Source organism: Tursiops truncatus, chromosome 3 (assembly GCF_011762595.2).
Source record: "Tursiops truncatus isolate mTurTru1 chromosome 3, mTurTru1.mat.Y, whole genome shotgun sequence".
Classification (NCBI taxonomy): domain Eukaryota; kingdom Metazoa; phylum Chordata; class Mammalia; order Artiodactyla; family Delphinidae; genus Tursiops; species Tursiops truncatus.
Genome location: NC_047036.1, coordinates 105,098,524 through 105,118,707, shown reverse-complemented (window position 1 = coordinate 105,118,707; position 20,184 = coordinate 105,098,524). Strand labels below are relative to the sequence as shown.

General features: G+C 41.3%; 1 protein-coding gene across 5 annotated transcripts in view; it reads right to left on the bottom strand.

Annotated features, from left to right (window-relative positions):
* Positions 1-7,203, bottom strand: part of PRRC1 (proline rich coiled-coil 1) — a 43,678-nt gene extending 36,475 nt beyond the window's left edge. Inside the window, exons 1-4 of one of the 5 annotated variants that reach the window (XM_019924341.3) lie at positions 7,050-7,195; positions 5,905-6,115; positions 2,517-2,652; positions 1,029-1,418 (exon numbers count right to left, since the gene is read on the bottom strand). In XM_019924341.3, the coding sequence (XP_019779900.1) occupies positions 1,029-1,418; positions 2,517-2,631 (505 nt within the window). In that variant the 5' untranslated portion in view covers positions 2,632-2,652; positions 5,905-6,115; positions 7,050-7,195. Of the gene's footprint in view, positions 1-1,028; positions 1,419-2,516; positions 2,653-5,904; positions 6,582-6,616; positions 6,777-7,049 lie in introns of those variants that run through there. The other 4 variants (XM_073802471.1, XM_019924339.3, XM_004326544.4 and 1 more) reach the window with 4 other exon arrangements.
* Between the last annotated feature and the right edge of the window lie 12,981 nt (positions 7,204-20,184).

The following is a 20,184-nucleotide window of genomic DNA, read 5'->3' as shown; positions in this document are numbered from 1 at the left end:
ATTTGCAGCAACATGGATGTACCTAGAGATTATCATACTAAGTGAAGTAAGTCAGACAAAGACAAGTATCATATGGTATCACTTATATGTGGAATCTAAAAAACGGTGCAAATGAACTTATTTACAAAACAGAAATAGACTCACAGACATACAAAAAAACCTTATGGTTATCAAAGGAGCAGGAGGTGGGTAAATTAGGAGTTTGGGATTAACAGATACACACTACTATATATAAAACAGATAAACAACAAGGACCTACTGTATAGCACATGGAACTCTACACAATATCTTGTAATAACCTATAATGGAAGAGAATCTGAAAAAGAATATAGATATATGTATAACTGAATAACTATGCTGTACACCTGAAACTAACACAATGTTATAAAGCAACTATACTTCAGTTAAAAAAAAAAAACCCTCCAGGAAAAAAAAAGTCAGCAATTCTGCACCTAGGTATAAACCCAAGAGAAATGAAAACATGTTCACATAAAACCCTGCACACAAAGGTTCACAGAATCAGTATTCACAATAGGCAAAAAGTGCAAACAACCCAACAGTTTATCAACTGATGAAATGCATAAACACAACGTGGTATATCCATACAATGGAATATTATTCAGTCTTAAAAGGGAAGTTCTGACACATGCTACAACATGGATGAATCTTGAAAATATTACACTAAGTCACAAAAGACACATATTATGAGTCCATTTATATGAACTGTTCAAAATAAGCAAATTCATAGAAACAGAAAGTAGATTAGTGGTTCTGAGGGCCATGAGGATTGGGAGGAAGTAGGGAGTGACAGCTAATAGGTATGGGGTTTCTTTGGGGTTGATTAAAAGGTTCTAAAATTGATTTTGGTGATGGCTGCACAACTCGATAAAAACAGTAACAACTATTAATCTGTACACATGAAAGGGTTGAATTGTATGTGAATTATACCTTAATAAAGCTGTTTTAAAAAAAAATAAAACATTCACCATAACCACTTGTTTCAAAGTATCAGTGAGAGAGAGAATTACCTGTCACCGGAGGTGCAGAAAAAGACGGCATCAGGGGTGTCTGGGGAGCTCTTCCTGCATGTCCTCGTGTAATGTCATAGGCTGAGCCGACAGAGAATCCTGATGTGGGAGGACCCGAAGCGGGGGCAGATAAGAGAGTGTTTGGGGCAGAAGTGGAAGGTGGGAAGTGGGATAAAGGAGGGTTACTGAAGGCAGCAGCAGTTGGTGGAGAAACATGAGGTGGTAAAGAGGTAATGAGTGGAGGACCAGAAGGAACCGGTGAAGGAGGCACAAAGGGCAAGGGTGGCGAAGGCCTCACAGGAGGCAGGGACTGCTGAGGGGTGGAGAAAGTGTGTGGCGGCGGGGGCTGCACAGAGGACACGCTTGGAGAAGAGAAAGCGCTGGCCGCAGCTAGAAAAAGGAGGGCAGGAAAAAGTGCGTCAGTGAAATGTTTTTCACTTAGTTTTCAAAGTGTCTCATTACTGTCTTCTTGGAAAATTTTAAAATTTAACAGACCCTATCCCAAGAGTTATTTTTAAATGTGTGATGTGAAATATATGACTATGACTGAGTGCAAATGACTTTCAACTCCCATCAGTAAAAGCAGCAGATATGTAAAATTAAGTTATGGTATTGCAGACCTTTGTGTTTTTGTTTGTTTTGATGTGCTTTTAATAAAATAAAGCCGTTTTTCATCCCTGCTGATATGAGCATAAAACCTCACAATTTAAGGCTCAAACTTTGGTCAGAAGGTTAATCACCACAAAGTCACAGAACATTAGACAAAGCTAACACATACTTTTTAGGATATCTGTCATAACAAAGAAGATTTCTAGTCAGTATGAACATAAAAAACGAAAGTTAGGATAAAGCAAAACATATATGTTTTCTGTCTTTGGGCTTAAATTAAAAAAGGCTATCTCCCTTCATCCTGGCAAAGATTACAGAATTTTTAATATACAGGCACATCTCATTTTATTTTGCTCCACTTTACAAATTGAAGGGTTGTGGCAACCCTTGTGTGAAGCAAGTCTATCGGCACCATTTTTCCCAACAGCATTTGTTCTTCGTGTCTCTGTGTGACATTTTAGTAACGCTCACATTTCAAACTTTTTCATTATTATTATATTTGTTATGGTGATCTGTGATCTTTGATGTTACTAATGCAAAAAGATGACAACTTGCTAAAAGCTCAGATGATGATCAGCATTTTTAAGCAATACTTTAGCAAAGTTTTTACTTAAGGTACGTACATTCTTTTTTTTGACATAATATATTGCACGCTTAACAGACTACAGTATAGTGTAACCATAGTTTTTATATGCACTGGGAAACAAAAAAATTCATGTGACTCACTTTATTGCAATATTCACTTTATTGTACTGGTCTGGAACTGAACTCACAGTATCTCTGAGGTATGCCTCTATGCCTTTTTTAAATGACTCTGAGAAAAGATAACAGTATCTTGACTAACCTCAAAACATACTGATGCTAGACAACTGCACGTACCTAAAGGGGCTGGGGGGGAAGACGGCTGTGCCGCTGTGGCAGCGACAGCCAGTCCTGCTGAACTTGGTGGAGGAGTCCCAGGTGGTGTTGTCTCTATTCCACTCTCTTCCATCATTTTTCTTCAATTACGGTAAAACTGTAAAAATATAATAAATATTACACAGTAATAAAAACTATATTTTTAAACCTTGTATAGTTAGAGAATAGTTTTTTAAAATAATCAACAGACAGATGTCTGTCTTTACTGTTTATAATGCCACTTATCTCCAGGTGAAGGGTTTGTCAAAATTCCTAATAGTCTGTGAGAATATTTAGCGTGCAAACAATCTGAGACATTTTCACACACTTAATCCATTACTGAGAAATAATTTTACGTTAACTAAGTAATTAATTACCCAATATATTTCAAATAGTAAATTAACTTAATTTCTGCCACATGGATGCATGGTAGATTTATATCTAGATTCCAGTCACTATTACTTTTAAAATAAAAATAAGTTATTTAAAGTATTCTTGAAACACTTCCTCTCTCATTAAGCAGTGTATGAGGGCTACTCCTGTTAACAGTAAAAAAAAATTTTTTACTGTGTTCGATTCCCAGGTTTTCTTAGTCTACACTCTAAAATGTGCCCCATAATGGCTAAATGATATGTCTTGGGTTTTAGAAATTTTAACTGTAGCAAAAATGCCACTAGATAGCATTTTGACCTAACAGTCAAAAATGGGTTACAAAATGTGGGAAAACTACCTTAAAAATTACAAATTTTCAAGCCTGCCTCAAGTATAAAATCAAAACTTCTAAACCTACCGAATTAAGTTTTTGAAGTTTTTACTCATTTAACAAATATTCAGTAACGGTCAACCACTTGCCAAGCACTGTACTGATGCCTCTGGAAATACAGTGTAAGCAAAACAAACGGGATACTTAAAGTCCGGTCCGGGAGACAGTCAAACAATGACAGCAACATAACAATGAACTATAGCCTGAACGATGTGCTCTGAGAGCAAGAACAACTCTGCTCGCTGGGAATACGGTTTTGACTTGTGGACAGAAAAGGTTTCCCCAAGGAAGTCACATATAAGCTGAGATCTGAGGGACGATCAGAATTTAATTAGGCAAGGGAAAGGAGCTAAAGAGGGCACATGCCAGAAAAAGTGAATACAGAGAAGGTATAAAGGCCCTGGAAGGTTGAGGGACACTGACACATTCAAGAAAACTCATGCAGCAGAAAGGAATAATGAGGACCGGAGACATGGAGAAGAACTCAGACTGCGCTGACACGTCTAAGCCAAATTAAAGAGCTGGGTCTTTTAAGAACAGAAACTCACTGTGGGGCATTCAAACTGGGAATGACACATTGGGTCTTTTCACTTTTTTAAAGAAATTTCAGATTCACAAGAAGATGCCAAAATAGAGCAGACTTCATGAGTACCTTAAACCCAGTTTCTGCCCATGATGGCATCCTATATAACTAGACTACGGTGATAAAACCCAGGAAATTAACACTGGCACAATGCGAGTAACTGAACTACAGACCTTATTTGGATTTCACCTGATTTTACATTCGTGTGTGTGTGTGTGTAGTTCTATGAAGTTTCATCATATGCACTGACTCATGTAGCTACCACCACAATCAGGACACAGAACTGTTCCATCACCCCAACGAAACTCCCACATGCTGCTCCTTGGTCACACCCTCTCATCAACGATAAGCTCTGGCAACCGACTGTTCTCTACCATTTTCTCATTTCATGAATGTTATGTAAATAGAATCATACAGCACACAACTTTCTGAGATTGGCTTTTTTCACTCCACAGAATGCTCTTAAGATCCATCCAAATTGTTGGATATATCAATGGTTGGTTCTTTATTGCTGAAGAGTATTCCATTTTATAGTTGTACCACTGTTTGCTTATCCATTTATTTGTTGAAGGACATTTAGGCTGATTCCAGCTTTTGGCCATTCATATTTGGGTTTTGGAAAAATTCCTCTGACCACAGTATGCAGTTTGTGCCTTAGGGCAGTCAGAGTAGATGCAGAGAGACGATTAAGAAGGATATAGAAGTAGTTCAAATAACGTCCTAGGTTAGTGATTCTCAAATGGGGAGTGGAGGAGGGTGATTCTGCCCCTCTCCCCCCAAGGGTCATTTGGCAATGTCTGGAGACATATTTGGTTGTCAGAACTAGGGGGTATTACTGGTATCTAGTAGGTAAAGGCTGGGGATACTGCTAAAAATCCTACAATGCACAGGATGCCTCCACAAGAAAGAGTTATCTGGCCCCAGACTAAGGTGATGATAGTGGAGATGGAGAGAGTGGATAGACTCAAGCAATGTTTAGGTGGTTAACACTCAGTGACTGACTGGATATGGGGTCCAGGAGGGGGAGAGGCATGACTTGCACAACTGGAGAGATGGTGGTGCCATTCAGTGAGACAGGGATCACTGGAGGAGGTCAAGGTGTATGTCTGACATCCTGGGAGAGGAGGGATTATGCAGTATTTAATACTGGACCTGCTAAGTTCACGCTCCTTGAAACGTCCAAGTACCGGTGACTTGGTCTGCAGCTCAGCAACCACATAAATGCGGGCTTCATCAGTTTACTGATAGTCTCTAAAGCCATGTGCTGAAAAGAGATTCTATGAGAAGACCAGGAGAAAAAAGATGGCCCAACGAACCCTTGAGGAAGAGCCCAGGAGGAAAAAAACAGCCTGCAGAGAAGAATGAAAGACCAGAAAGATAGGAAGAAAACCAGGAGGCTGTGGTGTCCAAAAGCCAGAGAAGAGTGTTTCAAGATAGGAATGGGCAACAGTATCAAATGCTACAGAAAAGACAAATAGGATGATATATGAAAAAGTCAATAGATTTGCCAAACTGGAGATGAAACCTAGTGAGAGCCGTTTCCATAGGAGGAGTGGGGATAGAAGCCAATTTCAGCTGGACTGAGGTGTGAGGTGAAGCAAATGTGTACAACACTTTCAAAAAGTTCTGTTGTGAATGTAGAGGAAAGATCTATGGCAGTAAGTAGAAAACACGTATCCAGGGAAGCAAAATCCTTTCATTCAATACATACAGACAAAGATAATCAGGGACAGAATGGCCTTCTGGGGACTTTATCACCCCCTGATAAAGCTACCTCTTTTCTTCATCTCATTTTTCTACTGGTTATTCATCTTCCTCCTACAGATGCTACCAATTCTCACAGTAATTAGTAGAAATCATATTTAAAGATAAATATTAATTAATGCATTGGCAAAAGAACCTGTACAATGAATACAACCCATAAAATGGAATAATTGGTCAATTTCTTTCTGTCTTTAAAAGCCACACTATTTGAGAATTGGCTTAATGACAATATTGGGTAAATTTTGGATGCATAAACATACCTTTTACTGAAGAAAAGCTCTTGTGATAAAAGTAACAGCAAAATGTCAGAGTTGGTAAAGGTTCTAGTGCTCATTCTCGACACAAAAAGGATATTAATGTATCAGCATTAAACAAAAAGTGATGGGAAAAAAAGTGATGGAAATGGCTTGGAAAATTGAGTCCTCAGTCTCTGGACCGACCCTGATCTTCCAATTTGCTTGTGTCTTGGTTCTTCAGTTAAAAAAAGTAGGTGGTTACTTATAAAGATACAAGAAAAGGTTTGATAAATGTAAAAGCTTGTTAAAAGCGATTATTATTGTTGATTACCGGTTCAAAAGATAACCTCTACTACCCTTTAGTGAGCACTGCTACAGGAAGGTCTGAGTTTTGTCTCTGCATTCCCACTTCTTATCCCAAAATAACTTCCATAAACGTTCACTGACAAAATAGCAGCTGTACAGGGAAAAGACTGGAATGCCAAAATGCGTCACGTTCGCAGAAATCTACATGTTGTCTCCTAAAATAACTACTTGGAATGACAAAAACTCTCTTGGATTGGACAAATTCTGCCAATCTACAGAACAGGCTATCCGGCAAACTTGCCCAAAGCAGTTCCCAGGAACGAACAAAGAGACAGCACAGTCCAAAAGCCCTCTGGAGCGGCGCTAGGCACCGATGGGGGAACCCACGGGAAAGGAAGCTACATCCCATTGCCCGTCCCCGTTTGCTGACCTAGGAGTCTCCCAGGCGGTAGCGGCCTCTCCCCAAGCTCTGCCACGTCTCCAGGCCGCGCCGGGCCGAGCTAAGGTCAATGGGCTCCTGCCTCCTTATCTCCCCTCCGGCCAGCGCGGTGGAAGGTGGAGCCAAACAACCCGGGGCGCCGGTCCCGGAACTGGAGCAAAGTGCCGGATAAGACCCCCGGGCCGCACCCACCGTGTAAGCCGCGGCGGGAACAGCTTGCCTCTCGAAGCGCACCCTGAACCCTGCATGCACCCACGGCCCGCGCCCGGACTGCACGACGGCGTAACTCCCAAACTACCCTCGCTCTCGGGGCGCCTGCCGGCCCGCCCACCTCGCACCACGGCGCCCCTGGGCACCGGTTTGGGAGCCCGCGTCCCGTCCGGCCGCCCGCATGCACCCGCGTTACTGCCAGGCTGACGCTCACCTGCGGGCCGGAGAGAGTGTCTGCGTGGCAGTGAAAAGCGGGGACTACGGAGGCTGAGCTGTAGGACTACGACTACGAGAAGACGAGCAAGATGCAGGAAGCCGCTCGCCGCGCACGCCCCCGCCTCCAAGATGGCCACCGTAGGTGCACTTCCCTGCGCTGCCACGTCGGCCGCGCGCCGCCCCGCCCCGCGCCACGCCCCGTCTCGCTCGCCCGGAGCCCCGACCCGCGGCCGCAAATTTAACCTGCTGGAGTACTTGGGGCCAAAGATCCGCCTGCCCGCAGGGGTGGGTGCTGCCCAGCTCTAGGAGCATTCTGCAGCAGAGCTGCCCAACTTTCCACGCCGCAACCTCCGTACGCGAGAATGGAACCCTTGTTACCGGGTGTAGCTCACTTACTCTGTGCCGTGGCCGCCCGCGGGGATGACGATGAACCAGCCCGGGTCGTCCAGTCCAGTCCCCGCCTCCAGGAAGGACCTTGCTCCGGAAACAGGAGACTTATCCTATGTATTTTCAAAGATTTCCAAATAATAGCGGTTGCATCAAGAAAGAGAGAGAGCACGGTGGCAGCTACCATACTGATTTCCCCCCCAAAGTTCATGTATTACACATTCTTTTTTTTAATGGAAAACCAAAGATTATCCACTTTCTTAACCTTACGTGCTGCACTTAAAACAGTTCCTGAAAGTCGGTGCTCAATAATGTACACTAAATAAATCAATGAATAGAGTGCAATGGAGGAATATAAAGAATTTGCAATCAGAAGTCCTGTTTAGGTCCAGGAGTGCCCTAATGCTACTTGAGCAGTCATGGGACCTTGTATAGGTCACTTATTCTTCCTAAGTCTCAATATTCCATCTGTAAGATAGGAATAATATTGTTTGCCATCTCTAATCAAGCAGGTAACAGGGTTAAAATAAGACATACGAAAGCACTTTTTAAACTGAGAGGTAAACACATGAAAAACTTGTTTTTATTGTTCCCAAATTCCTTCAGGAACTCATTTGTAGATTTAGCATTAATATAATATCCCGGACTTGACAGCTGAAAGCATTTAAAAATTCCAATACCTCACTGAAACGTTAATACTATTTAACTATGCCCTAATTTCAGACAAAATGACTTGCAGCTGCAGTGGGTTGTTCCCTTTGGCAGTGACTCTTATCCCACCCACTGAGAATGTGTGTAGATGGCTGTCTAGGTTACTCGCCAGAAAGTGCTGTTTGGTTTGGTGTTGAAAATAGTTAGCATCTCTATCCTCTTTGGTCTACACCCTTAATAGCTATAAGAACTGTTCCTTTCTTCATTCATTCAACAAATATTTATTAGTGGCTGCAATGTGCTGAGCATCAGTACTGGAAATGTAGCAATGAACAAGACAGACAAGATCCTTACACTGAGAGGCAGATCTTCTCACAGGAGAGGCAGGCTATGAGCAGGAAAATAAAAGAACTAAGTACTGTTTGTGATGGGCACTTTGAGGAAAGTCAATAGGGTGATTATTATTGACACTAATTGGGGTAGGCCACTTTGGATAAGACAGATGTGCAAGCCTTCTCTGAGGAGGTGCGATTTGAGTACAGATCATAAGGAAGCAGCCCTGTGGTTCTCTGAACAGAAGGAAGAGCATGCAAAGGCTCTGAGGGAGGGTGACTGGCAAACTTGCAGAACAAGAAGGAAATCGGGACTGAGAGGGTGGTAAGAAATGAGGTCAGAGAGATAGCTGGGCCAAATCGTAGCCAGCCTTGTAGGCCATCTTAAGGCCTTCGGGTTATATTGAGAGAAATGAGAAGCAGGTGGAAGGTATTGACCAGAGGAGAGACAAGACTTGACTTCAGTTTTCAATCATATTCTGATTGCTGTGTGGACTGTAGGCAGGTGCAAAGACTAAAGCAGAGTGATCATAATGAGATGATGGTGCCTTAGAGGAACTAATGGGATGAGGGCAGAGCGGGTACATGGTGTGGACATATTTTGAAGGTTAAGCTGTCATGATTTACTGATCGATTGGATGTAGCTGTATTAGTTTCCTAAGACTGCCAAAAAAAATTACCACAACTGGTTGGCTAAAAGCAACAGAAATTGGGCTTCCCTGGTGGCACATTGGTTGAGAGTCCACCTGCCGATGCAGGGGACACGGGTTCGTGCCCCGGTCCAGGAAGATCCCACATGCTGCGGAGCGGCTGTGCCCGTGAGCCATGGCCGCTGGGCCTGCGCGTCCGGAGCCTGTGCTCCGCAACAGGAGAGGCCACAACAGTGAGAGGCCCGCGTACCGCAAAAAAAAAAAAAAAAAAAAAAGCAAAAGAAATTTATTCTCACACAGTTCTAGAGACCAGAAGTCCAAACTCAAGGGCCAGCAGGGCCTCTCTGAAGGCTCTAGGACAGCATTCTTCCTTGCCTCTTCTAGCTTCAGGGGAGCCAGATGTTCTTTGGCTTGTGCCAGCCTGACTCCAATTTCTGCCTTTATGTCCACATCGCCTCCTCTCCTGTGTCTCTGTGTCTCAAATCTCCCTCTGCCTTTCTTTTATAAACATGCCTTTCACTGCATTTAGGGCCCACCCTAAATCCACAATAATCTCATCTCAAGATCCTTGAGGATCTAGACCCTATTTCTAAATAAGGGTCTAGATTTCTTCCTATTCACAAGTTCCAGGTGGACGCGTCTTTTTTTGTGAAGAACACTGTTCTACCCACTTACATGGGTCATGAGAAACAGGAGTCAACCAAATAAGCAGGATTATAAAATAGGTTTTGAAGTTAACCTTGAACTGCATTTATAAATTGTTTTACTCATCATGTCTCATTTAAACTTCAAAACAACTTTGTGTGGCAGGTACTATTATTATTCCAATATAAGAAATAAGAAAATTAAGGGTCTGAGAATTGTGTGTAGGCCTGGAATTAGAACCCAGAATTCTTCAGCTATACCCCAGATTCTTGCCTGCTTTTGGGGTGGTGGGGTAAGAAGATACGTTCTTAGACGGAGGGCATTGAGGGGAGTCAATGGAAGATTATAGCTTAATGACAGACCTACTTAGGTTTTTTGGTTTTAGCTAGCAGAACTCATCAAATTTTTTTGTACAGGAAGTCTCTAACACATAATAGAGTTCATTTCTGAGCTACAGTGCTATAGTGGAATTTTGCTTTTATTGCTCAAAACCAGAGGCAAATGAAATTACTTCCCACTTGAGGCTTTTTTCAGCTCAATTTGTAGTTAATAGATCTATTCTTAAATAGTCTTAAAACAGTCCATAAAGTTTGTACTATTCATATGAATATTGATGTGTTTATCTCCAGGTGGAGAGGAGACCAGGCTGAGGCTCTGAGCATCTGCAGCATAACTGGGATTAGAGGCAGGGCTGAATCTGTTTGAGAGACCATGGGCTCTGCTGAGAGAACAGTCAGTGAGTTATACAATCAGGAAGGACACATCAGCAGATGTGTCAAGGGTACCGGCTCATGCATAGAGATCAGGGGCTCATACCCACATCCAACTCCTGCAAAGAGGAGATGTAAGTTCCTTTGGCACCTAGGAAGGAGGAGGATGGTTGTCCCAAACACTGCATGGGACATACCTGTACTAAGAAATTATTCATTGTTTATCTGGAATTCAACTTTAGGAGGAAAGCAAGCCATGACCGAGAGTCTGAGAGGCAATGTAGTGTAGATTGGGACACAGATATTGGTACCACATGCCCTGGATTTGAATCCTGACTCTACACCTGCTAGGTCAACAGCTAGCCTTGGGCATGTCACTTAAACTCACTGTGTCTTGATTTTTTCACCTATAGAATGAGAATTATACTAATACTTACCTCATAGTTTTGTTGTTTCTTGGTTTTTGGTTTTTTTTTAATTTATTGTTTTTTGGCTGTGTAGGTCTTCGTTGCTGCGTGCCGGCTTTCTCTAGTTGTGGCGTGCAGGGGCTACTCTTCGTTGTGGTGTGTGGGCTTCTTACTGCGGTGGCTTCTCTTGTTGCGGAGCAGGGGCTCTAGGTGCCTGGGCTTCAGTAGCTGTGGCATGTGGGCTCAGTAGTGGTGGCTCGCGCGCTCTAGAGTGCAGGCTCAGTAGTTGTGGCACACGGGCTTAGTTACTCTGCGGCATGTGGGATCTTCCCAGACCAGGGATCGAACCCGTGTCTCCTGTATTGGCAGGCAGATTCTTAACCACTGCACCACCAGGGAAGCCCCTTACCTCATAGTTTTTTTATTTGTGGATTGAATAACTGAATATGTGTGAAGTGCTTAGAACAGTGCCTAAATCACAGTATTCTCTAGATAAGTGTTAGAGGTAATAGTCTCTATATATTCTTTGACTTTTAAATTGCCTAAATATTCACCTGACAATGACTGTTTTAAACCAAAAAGATTTTTATTTAGGTGAGTCTGAGTTGTAATTTCCAAATAAAGTTTTTATATGCTTCTTTGTTTGTTTTCAACGACAGAAAATTTAGTTTAGTTTTAAACAGAGTGACTCAACCTCTTGATTTGCCCAGGACACTCCCAATTTACTGCCATATTCTCAGCATAATTATTAAAAGCACCCACATTTTACTCTCAAAAGTGTTCCAGGGCTTCCCTGGTGGCGCAGTGGTTGAGGGTCCGCCTGCCAATGCAGGGGACACGGGTTTGTGCCCCGGTTCGGGAAGATCCCACATGCCGCGGAGCGGCTAGGCCCGTGAGCCATGGCCGCTGAGCCTGCACGTCCGGAGCCTGTGCTCCGCAATGGGGGAGGCCACAACAGTGAGAGGCCCGCGTACCAAAAAAAAAAAAAAAAAGGTGTTCCAATTTGGACAATAAATCTTGTGCTTATCCTAGTTACAGAGATATTAAGATACCCTTGGGCTTCCTTGGTGGCGCAGTGGTTGAGAATCTGCCTGCCGATGCAGGGGACACGGGTTCGAGCCCTAGTCTGGGAAGATCCCACATGCCGCAGAGCAACTGGGCCCATGAGCCACAACTACTGAGCCTGCGCATCTGGAGCCTGTGCTCTGCAGCAAGAGAGGCCGCGATAGTGAGAGGCACGCGCACCACGATGAAGAGTAGCCCCCGCTTGCCACAACTAGAGAAAGCCCTCGCACAGAAACAAAGACCCAACACAGCAAAAATAAATAAATAAATAAATAAACTCCTACCCCTAACATCTTCTTAAAAAAAAAAAAAATTTACTCTCTTTGCACATGTGAGTTACAGTGTGGAAATGTCAGTACCTGCTCCTCACCTGAACACACGTAATCGTCATTACCAGAGTCCACTACAGTTTGCTTCAAAAAACTAACTTATCTTTCTAAAATATGGATTTATAAAAACACTCTGACTCCTCATTGCCTGCATGGTAAAATCTTAAAAACTCAACTTATCCTTATTTTCTAGACTCTTCTCCTCTTCCTGCATCTTCCTCCATATTCTCCAGGCACCAGCCTCAAGGATATGCCCCCTCCTGAAACCATGTGCCTTTGCTCTGATCAGTCCCTCTGCCTGAAATGCCTTTTCCCTTTCCACCAAATGAGGAATCCTCATTTTTCAAGGACCAGCTCAAAGTTTTCTTCCATTATAAACCTTCATGCGTTGCATTTTTGTTGATTTTGTCTATATTCACTGTTCATTTATAAGCTCCTTGATGGCAATAACTTTGTCTTTAAAATCCCAATATATTCACATGTTTACATAGAGTGACATGTTATCTGCAGACAGTGACATTTTTACTTCTTCTTTTCCAACTGCATTCCTTTTATTTCTTTTTCTTCTCTGATTGCTGTGGCTAGGACTTCCAAAACTATGTTGAATAAAAGTGGAGAGAGTGGACATCCTTATCTTGTTCCTGACCTTAGAGGAAATGCTTTCAGCTTTTCACCATTGAAAATAATGTTTGCTGTGGGTTTGTCATATATGGCCTTTATTATGTTGAGGTATGTTCCCTCTATGTCCACTTTCTGGAGAGTTTTTATCATAAATGGGTGTTGAATTTTGTCAAAAACTTTTTCTGCATCTATTGAGATGATCATATGGTTTTTATCCTTCTGCTTGTTAATGTGGTGTATCACATTGATTAATTTACATATGTTGAAGTATCCTGTATCCCTGGGATAACTCATGGTGTATGATCCTTTTAATGTGTTGTTGGATTTAGTTTGCTAGTATTTTGTTGAGGATTTTTGCATCTACGTTCATCAGTGATATTGGCCTGTAATTTTCTTTTTTTGTGTGATATCTTTGTCTGGCTTTGGTTTTGGGGTGATGGTGGCCTCGTAGAGTGAGCTTGGAAGTGTTCCTTCCTCTGCAATATTTTGGAAGAGTTTTAGAATGGTAGGTGTTAAACCCCCAACAGCCAAAGCAATCTTGAGAAAGGAAAACAGAGCTGGAGGTATCAGGTTCCCTGACTTCAGACTATACTATTTTGATGACTGTAGCTTTGTAGTATGTATGGCACTGGCACAAAAACAGAAATATAGATCAATGGAAGAGGATAGAAAGTCCAGAGATAAACGCATGCACCTATGGTCACCTAATCTATGACAAAACAGGCAAGAATATACAATGGAGAAAAGACAGTCTCTTCAATAAGTGGTGCTGGGAAAACTGGACAGCTACATGTAACAGAATGAAATCAGAACATTCTATAACACCATACACAAAAATAAACTCAAAATAGGTTAAAGACCTAAATGTAAGGCTGGACACTATAACACTTTTAGAGGAAAACATAGGCAGAACACTCTTTAACATAAATTGCAGCAAGATCTTTTTCAATCCACCTCCTAGAGTAATGAAAATAAAAACAAAAATAAACAAATGGGACCTAATTAAACCTAAAAGCTTTTGCACAGCAGAGGAAACCATAAACAAAACAAAAAGACAACCCTCAGAATGGGAGAAAATATTTGCAAACAAATCAATTGACAAGGGATTAATCTCCACAATATACAAACAGCTCATGCAGCTCAGTATCAAAAAAACAAACAACCCTATCAAAAAATGGGCAGAAGATCTAAATAGACATTTCTCCAAAGAATACATACAGGTGGCTAAAAAGCACATGAAAAGATGCTCAACATCACTAATTATTAGAGAAATGCAAATCAAAACTACAATGAGGTATCACCTCATGCCAGTCAGAATGGCCATCATCAAAAAATCTACAAGCAAGAAAGAAAAACATTACATGATATCACTTATATGTGGACTCTAAAAACAAATGGTACAAATGAACTTATCTACAAAACAAAAATAGAGTTACAGATGTAGAAAACACACTTATGGTTACCAGGCAGTAAGGGGGGGAGGGATAAATTAGGAGATCGGGATGGATGTATACACACTACTATATATAAAATAGATAACTAATAAAGACGTACTGTATAGCACAGAGAACTCTACTCAATACTCTGTAATGGCCTATATGGGAAAAGACTCTAAAAAAGAGTGGATATATATATATATATATATATATATATATATATATATATGGATACATATAACTGATTCACTTTGCTGTACAGCAGAAAGTAACACAACACTGTAAATCAACTATACTCCAATAAAAAATTTTTTTAAAAATCCCTACAAACAGTAAATGCTGGAGAGGATGTGGAGAAAAGAGAACCCTCCTACACTGTTGGTGGGAATGTAAATTGGTACAGCCACTGTGGAGAACAGTATGGAGGTTCTTTAAAAAAATAAAAATATAGAGCTACCGTATTATCCAGCAATCCCACTCCTGGGCATATATCCAGAGAAAACCATAATTTGAAAAGGTACATGTATCCCAATGTTCATTGCAGCACTATTTACAATAGCCAGGACATGGAAGCAACCTAAATGTCCATCGACAGATATATGGATAAAGAAGATGTGGCACATATATACAATGGAATATTACTCAGCCATAAATAAAGAATGAAATAATGCCATTTGCAGCAACATGGATGGACCTCGAGATTATCATACTAAGTGAAGTAAGTCAGACAAAGAAAGACAAACATCATATGATATCGCTTATATGTGGACTCTAAAAAAATGGTACAAACGAACCTATTTACAAAACAGAAATAGAGTTACAGATGTAGAAAACAAACTTATGGTAAGAGGGGGAGGGATAAATTGGGAGATTGGAATTGACATATACACACTACTATATATATAATAGATAACTAATAAGGACCTACTGTATAGCACAGGGAACTCTACTCAGTACTCTTTAATGACCTATATGGGAATAGAATCCAAAAACAAGTGGATATATGTATATGTATAACTGATTCACTTTGCTGTACAGCAGCAACTAACACAACATTGTAAATCAACTATAATCCAATAAAAAGTAATTTAAAAAACAAATGTTTATGAGTATTCTATGAACTTTTTGAATTGATTTGAACTTTCTATGAAGATCCATGTGTATAACACACATTGCAAAAAGTTCTTAAAATCATCTTTTTTTTTTTCTCCCCTAAATATTATTTTGCTAAAAATAATCATGTAGGTGGCTGAGCAAATATGCTTCCTTTGGAAAATTTGAAATTTTACTTTCAACAAGAAACCATGCAACTGAAATGAGTTATCTGGCAAAAACAAGAACAAAAACAAAAAACACACTGATAATATGCAGCAACATATTACAAAGGCTTCTAATTTTTTTCTAGACTTTTTTTTTCTTACAAAGTTTAGTTTGCATAATTTTAACTAAGTGTTCCCGAAGCATAATAACTCCTAAATATTTATACCTGTAGTATTGATTCTCAAGTCTTTGGATTTACAGAACACTCCACTTTTCCCCTCTAGGTTTTATATCATAGTTTAGAAAAGAAAAGGAAATATAAAACAGTTGTTCTTACAAGCACATTCATTTTCAAACAATGTTTAAAGCTCAGAACTTGTATTCATTCTTTTGGCAATTCAGCATTTTCTCTAAGGCTTAGAATTGAAATTTTGGGAAGACAGCCTAGGAGATTAATGACTCCAGTTCACATACCACATACCAACCCAACTGCATATACACAGCCATTTGGTGTCTTCCCACTTGCACTTCTCTTAGAACTGCTGCTGAGCAGGTCATCAGGGTAACGTGGAAAATGCACTAGCTTAGAAATCTAATACTGCCATTAATTAGCAGTGCAACTCTGGAGTTACCTTTCCTGCGCTTCAATTTCTTCCCCTGACAAGTGAAGGATAGATAAGTGATTTCCGTACTGGATGTTAATTATGGTTGGCTTCCTAACAACACAAGAAAAGAAACTGATAAGACATTGTACTTACCAACATAGATGAAAAGTCCTAGATGAAATATTAGAAGATGGAATTGAGGAGGATACAATGATGATGGTGATGATGATGATATTGATATACATTGTGATTAACTAGGTTTTTTCCCCCAGGAATGCAAGAGTGGTTCCATTTCAGAAGAATGTACTGATGATTTAATAAATTTTAAAAGAAAATGAATCTGATAACACCCATAGATACGGAAAAAAGCATTTGATGAAGTTCAACTCTTATTCATGATAACTCTTGGTTAACTAGAATTAGAAGGCATCTTTAACCTGATAAAGGGCATCTGCAAAACAGCACAGAAAATGTCATAGTTAATGGTGAGCTATTAGAAGATTTTACTTAAAATAAGTAATAATGGAAAAAGAGATTAAAATTTTTAACAGGGAAAGTAAAAACCAATATTGTTCTCATTTGCAGTAAAACTTCCTATTGAAATGATCCAGTACTTATTCCTTGCACCCCTTTTTCAATTTTTAGTGACTAGTCCATGGCTTTAAAAACCATCTATATTCCAGAGATTCCCCCATTTATGTGTCCAACCATAAATTCTCTCCTAAACTCTAAACTACTTAATAGCTTTAACTAGGAGTCTCATCAGGAGGCTAATTAAAACTCTTGATGTTTCCAAAATAACCCCACTCTACTTACACTCTTTGTGCCCAGTGAATGGCAATTCTGCTTTTGCATTTGCTCTGGTAAAAAACACCTTGGATCAGAGTCAACATCAACAGTGGTAAGTCATGTTGATAGAATCTGCCCTTGATATGATGTGATGAAAATGGCACTTTCCTCTGTAGTCTTCCTCCCCAAGACCCATAATCCTGAGGGATGGTGAGAATAAAGATATATTCTATGGGGTAAGACGGGAATAAAGACACAGACCTACTAGAGAATGGACTTGAGGATACGGGGAGGGGGGAGGGTAAGCTGTGACAAAGCGAGAGAGTGGCATGGACATATATACACTACCAAACATAAAATAGATAGCTAGTGGGAAGCAGCCGCATAGCACAGGGAGATCAGCTCAGTGCTTTGTGACCACCTAGAGGGGTGGGATAGGGAAGGTGGGAGGGAGACCCAAGAGGGAGGAGATATGGGAATGTACGTATATGTATAGCTGATTCACTTTGCTATAAAGCAGAAACTAACACACCGTTGTAAAGCAGTTATACTCCAATAAAGATGTAAAAAAAAAAACAAAAACTCGATATATTCTACAACATCCCTGACCACTATTCCTCAGAACTGTCAGGTTCATCAAAAGTAAGGAAAGTCTGAGAAACTATTACAGCCAAGTGGAGTCTAAGGAGACAACGCCAACTAAACGTAATGTGGTGCGGAAACAAAGGCCACCCAAAGGAGAACAAGAAAAGGCTCTTTACTCAGAGCTTGCAAGGGAGTCAGCCATCACCACTGCAGGCAGTGCAGTAGAAAAGCTTTTAGGGGAAAGAAGGGAAGGCTTCAGGTATGCCCTGATTAGAGGCTGTGGCATGAGGAAGCTGTAGGTGAGATATCTAGAAGCCCAACATTCTATGTGATTGGTTAGGAGGACATATTTGGCTTTCTCTGGTTGGTCCTAAATTGGAAGCTCTCAGTTATTAATCAACTCTAGGTCATTTGGGGCTGATTGCTGCAGGGGTTACTATTTGGCTTCCTGGGCAGGTTGCTATAGGTTGCAGGTCAGAGTTCTATTTTTATATGTGGTCTGGCCGTTGTCCATTTTTATATTCAGTCTCTCAGAAGTATCCTGGATGAGATCTTGGAACTGAAAAAGGACATTAGGTAAAAACTAAGGAAACCCAAATAAAAGCATGACTTTAGTTAATAATATAACAGTATTGGTTCATTAATTGTGACAAAGGCACTGATGTAAGATGTTTTAGTGGCAGAGGAAACTGGGTGTGGGGTATAACAGAACTCTGTACTATCTTCTTAATTTTTCTGTGAATCTAAAACTGTTCTGAAAACTAAAGTTTATTTAAAAGCAACAACACCTTAGAGATATCCTTGACTCCTCCCTTCCCTCACCCTCCACATCCAATCCTTTCGCAAATTCTTAGTATTGACCCCACCCCTCTGCTGTACTGGTGTCACCTTAGCCAACGTCATCACCTCTGCCTTGGAAATCTTCACTAGTTCCCTAAGGGCCCACCTGCTTCCACTCCAGGCTATGTGATACTTTTCCACAGAGCTTTACTGTGGTCTACAAAGCAACGGAAAGCTTCAACAGGTTTGGGAGCCCGATGAATATAGTTGGTGGAGGAAGGAGAGCTGGCAAACCGTATTTCTAATGACTGGATCAAATACAGTCCCTATAAAAGTCAGCAGTTGGCTCTTTTCAGGGACTGGATCCTACAAGCATAGCTCTGTCTCACTTAGCAAGTATAAATTCAGATTTTTATTTCAGATGCTAAACATTTTTTAAAAGTTTGAGTCGATATGTTTTTTCATTAGTAATGTATACACACAGTACAAAATTCAAAGTTATAGAAAAGTGTGTGATGCCAAGTTTCTCTCATAAGTCTATACTCTAAACCTCATTGTTCTTCTCCTTAGAGACAACCACTGCTCTGAATCTCACAAGCACATGTAATGCATACTCTTTTTCTTGTGTTTTTTACCCAACTGGAAATACACCACATATACTGTATTATACCTCAGTGCTCGGTGTGTGTGTGTAAATACTGCATGCACATGAGTGTACCCACACATGTGTACGAGACAGGTCTGGGACCCTTTGCTGCAGTGCTGCAATGCTTACACCTGGATAAACATCGAGCAACAAAATACAAAGAAACTATAAGGGACTAAAAATAACTGTGTGCAGCTGGGGAAAATTATGGACAACAAAATACAGGAAAGACCAAAAAGGCCAACTGCCACTTCTGAAGAGTCAGGAGCAAAAGCACGGGGTCGGGAGCAAAAGCAGGGTACTGTGCATGCCCCCTGCACACACCACCACAAAGGGGTGGGCAAACCATCTAATCTACCCCTCTGGCCGACCCCTGGACACACTCCTACCCTCACCCCTTATAAGGAACAAACTCACCCCCACTCAGTGAGCGAGCAAGAAAGGGAACCTGTTATTTGTTCTTGCTCCCCCCAATAAATTTGAATTTGAATTTATTGTCTGGCCTCTGATCAACTTCTACTGATTAAGGAGGCCAAGAACACTGGTCAGTTAACATACTTGGTGGCAACCACGAAGGGACAATTGTCCCCTTCCCAGGAGAGACTCTGGGCACCTCGAGGACCACTGAACGCAGATTCCCTGTGGGTAGCAAGCAGCCTCCTGAACCTCTTGTTTCAACATCACCACGTTTGGTATGTCTGCCTACCTGGACCCTGAGGACCTTAGTACCCTCATTCAGGCAATGCTTTCCCCCTCTCCTTTGTTCTTTTTTCCCTCACCATCCCTTTCCCTCTCCTGAAAACTCTACTTCTCCTCTCTGTCCTCTCCTACTTCTATCCTATTCTTCCGAGAGTGGATGTCGGACAGCTACAGCATCACTCCTCTCAGCTTGTGAGACCCGCTCCCTCTGGCCGGCAGTGGCTCACCTTGACAGGTGACAAGCAGAGGTGGGAGAGGCTCGCCTGACACCGTGCAGATCCTGGTCCAGCAGGCTCTCCCTGACCTGAGATCTAAGAGAGTGATAGAGGTTCAAACCTCATATCATGTAGTGGCTGGAAGTCTGATCACCCCAATATTCTCAGCTTTATTTTCCTGCCGCTAAGAGAAGTCCTGGTGGGAACGGGCTGAAGCAGCAGATTTCTATACACTGGTGTATGCCTGGGTGAGAGTCCCACCTGTGGGTTAGAGTCCCACAGATGACGTACAACTGACTGGTTTCTGGGCTTGATCACACC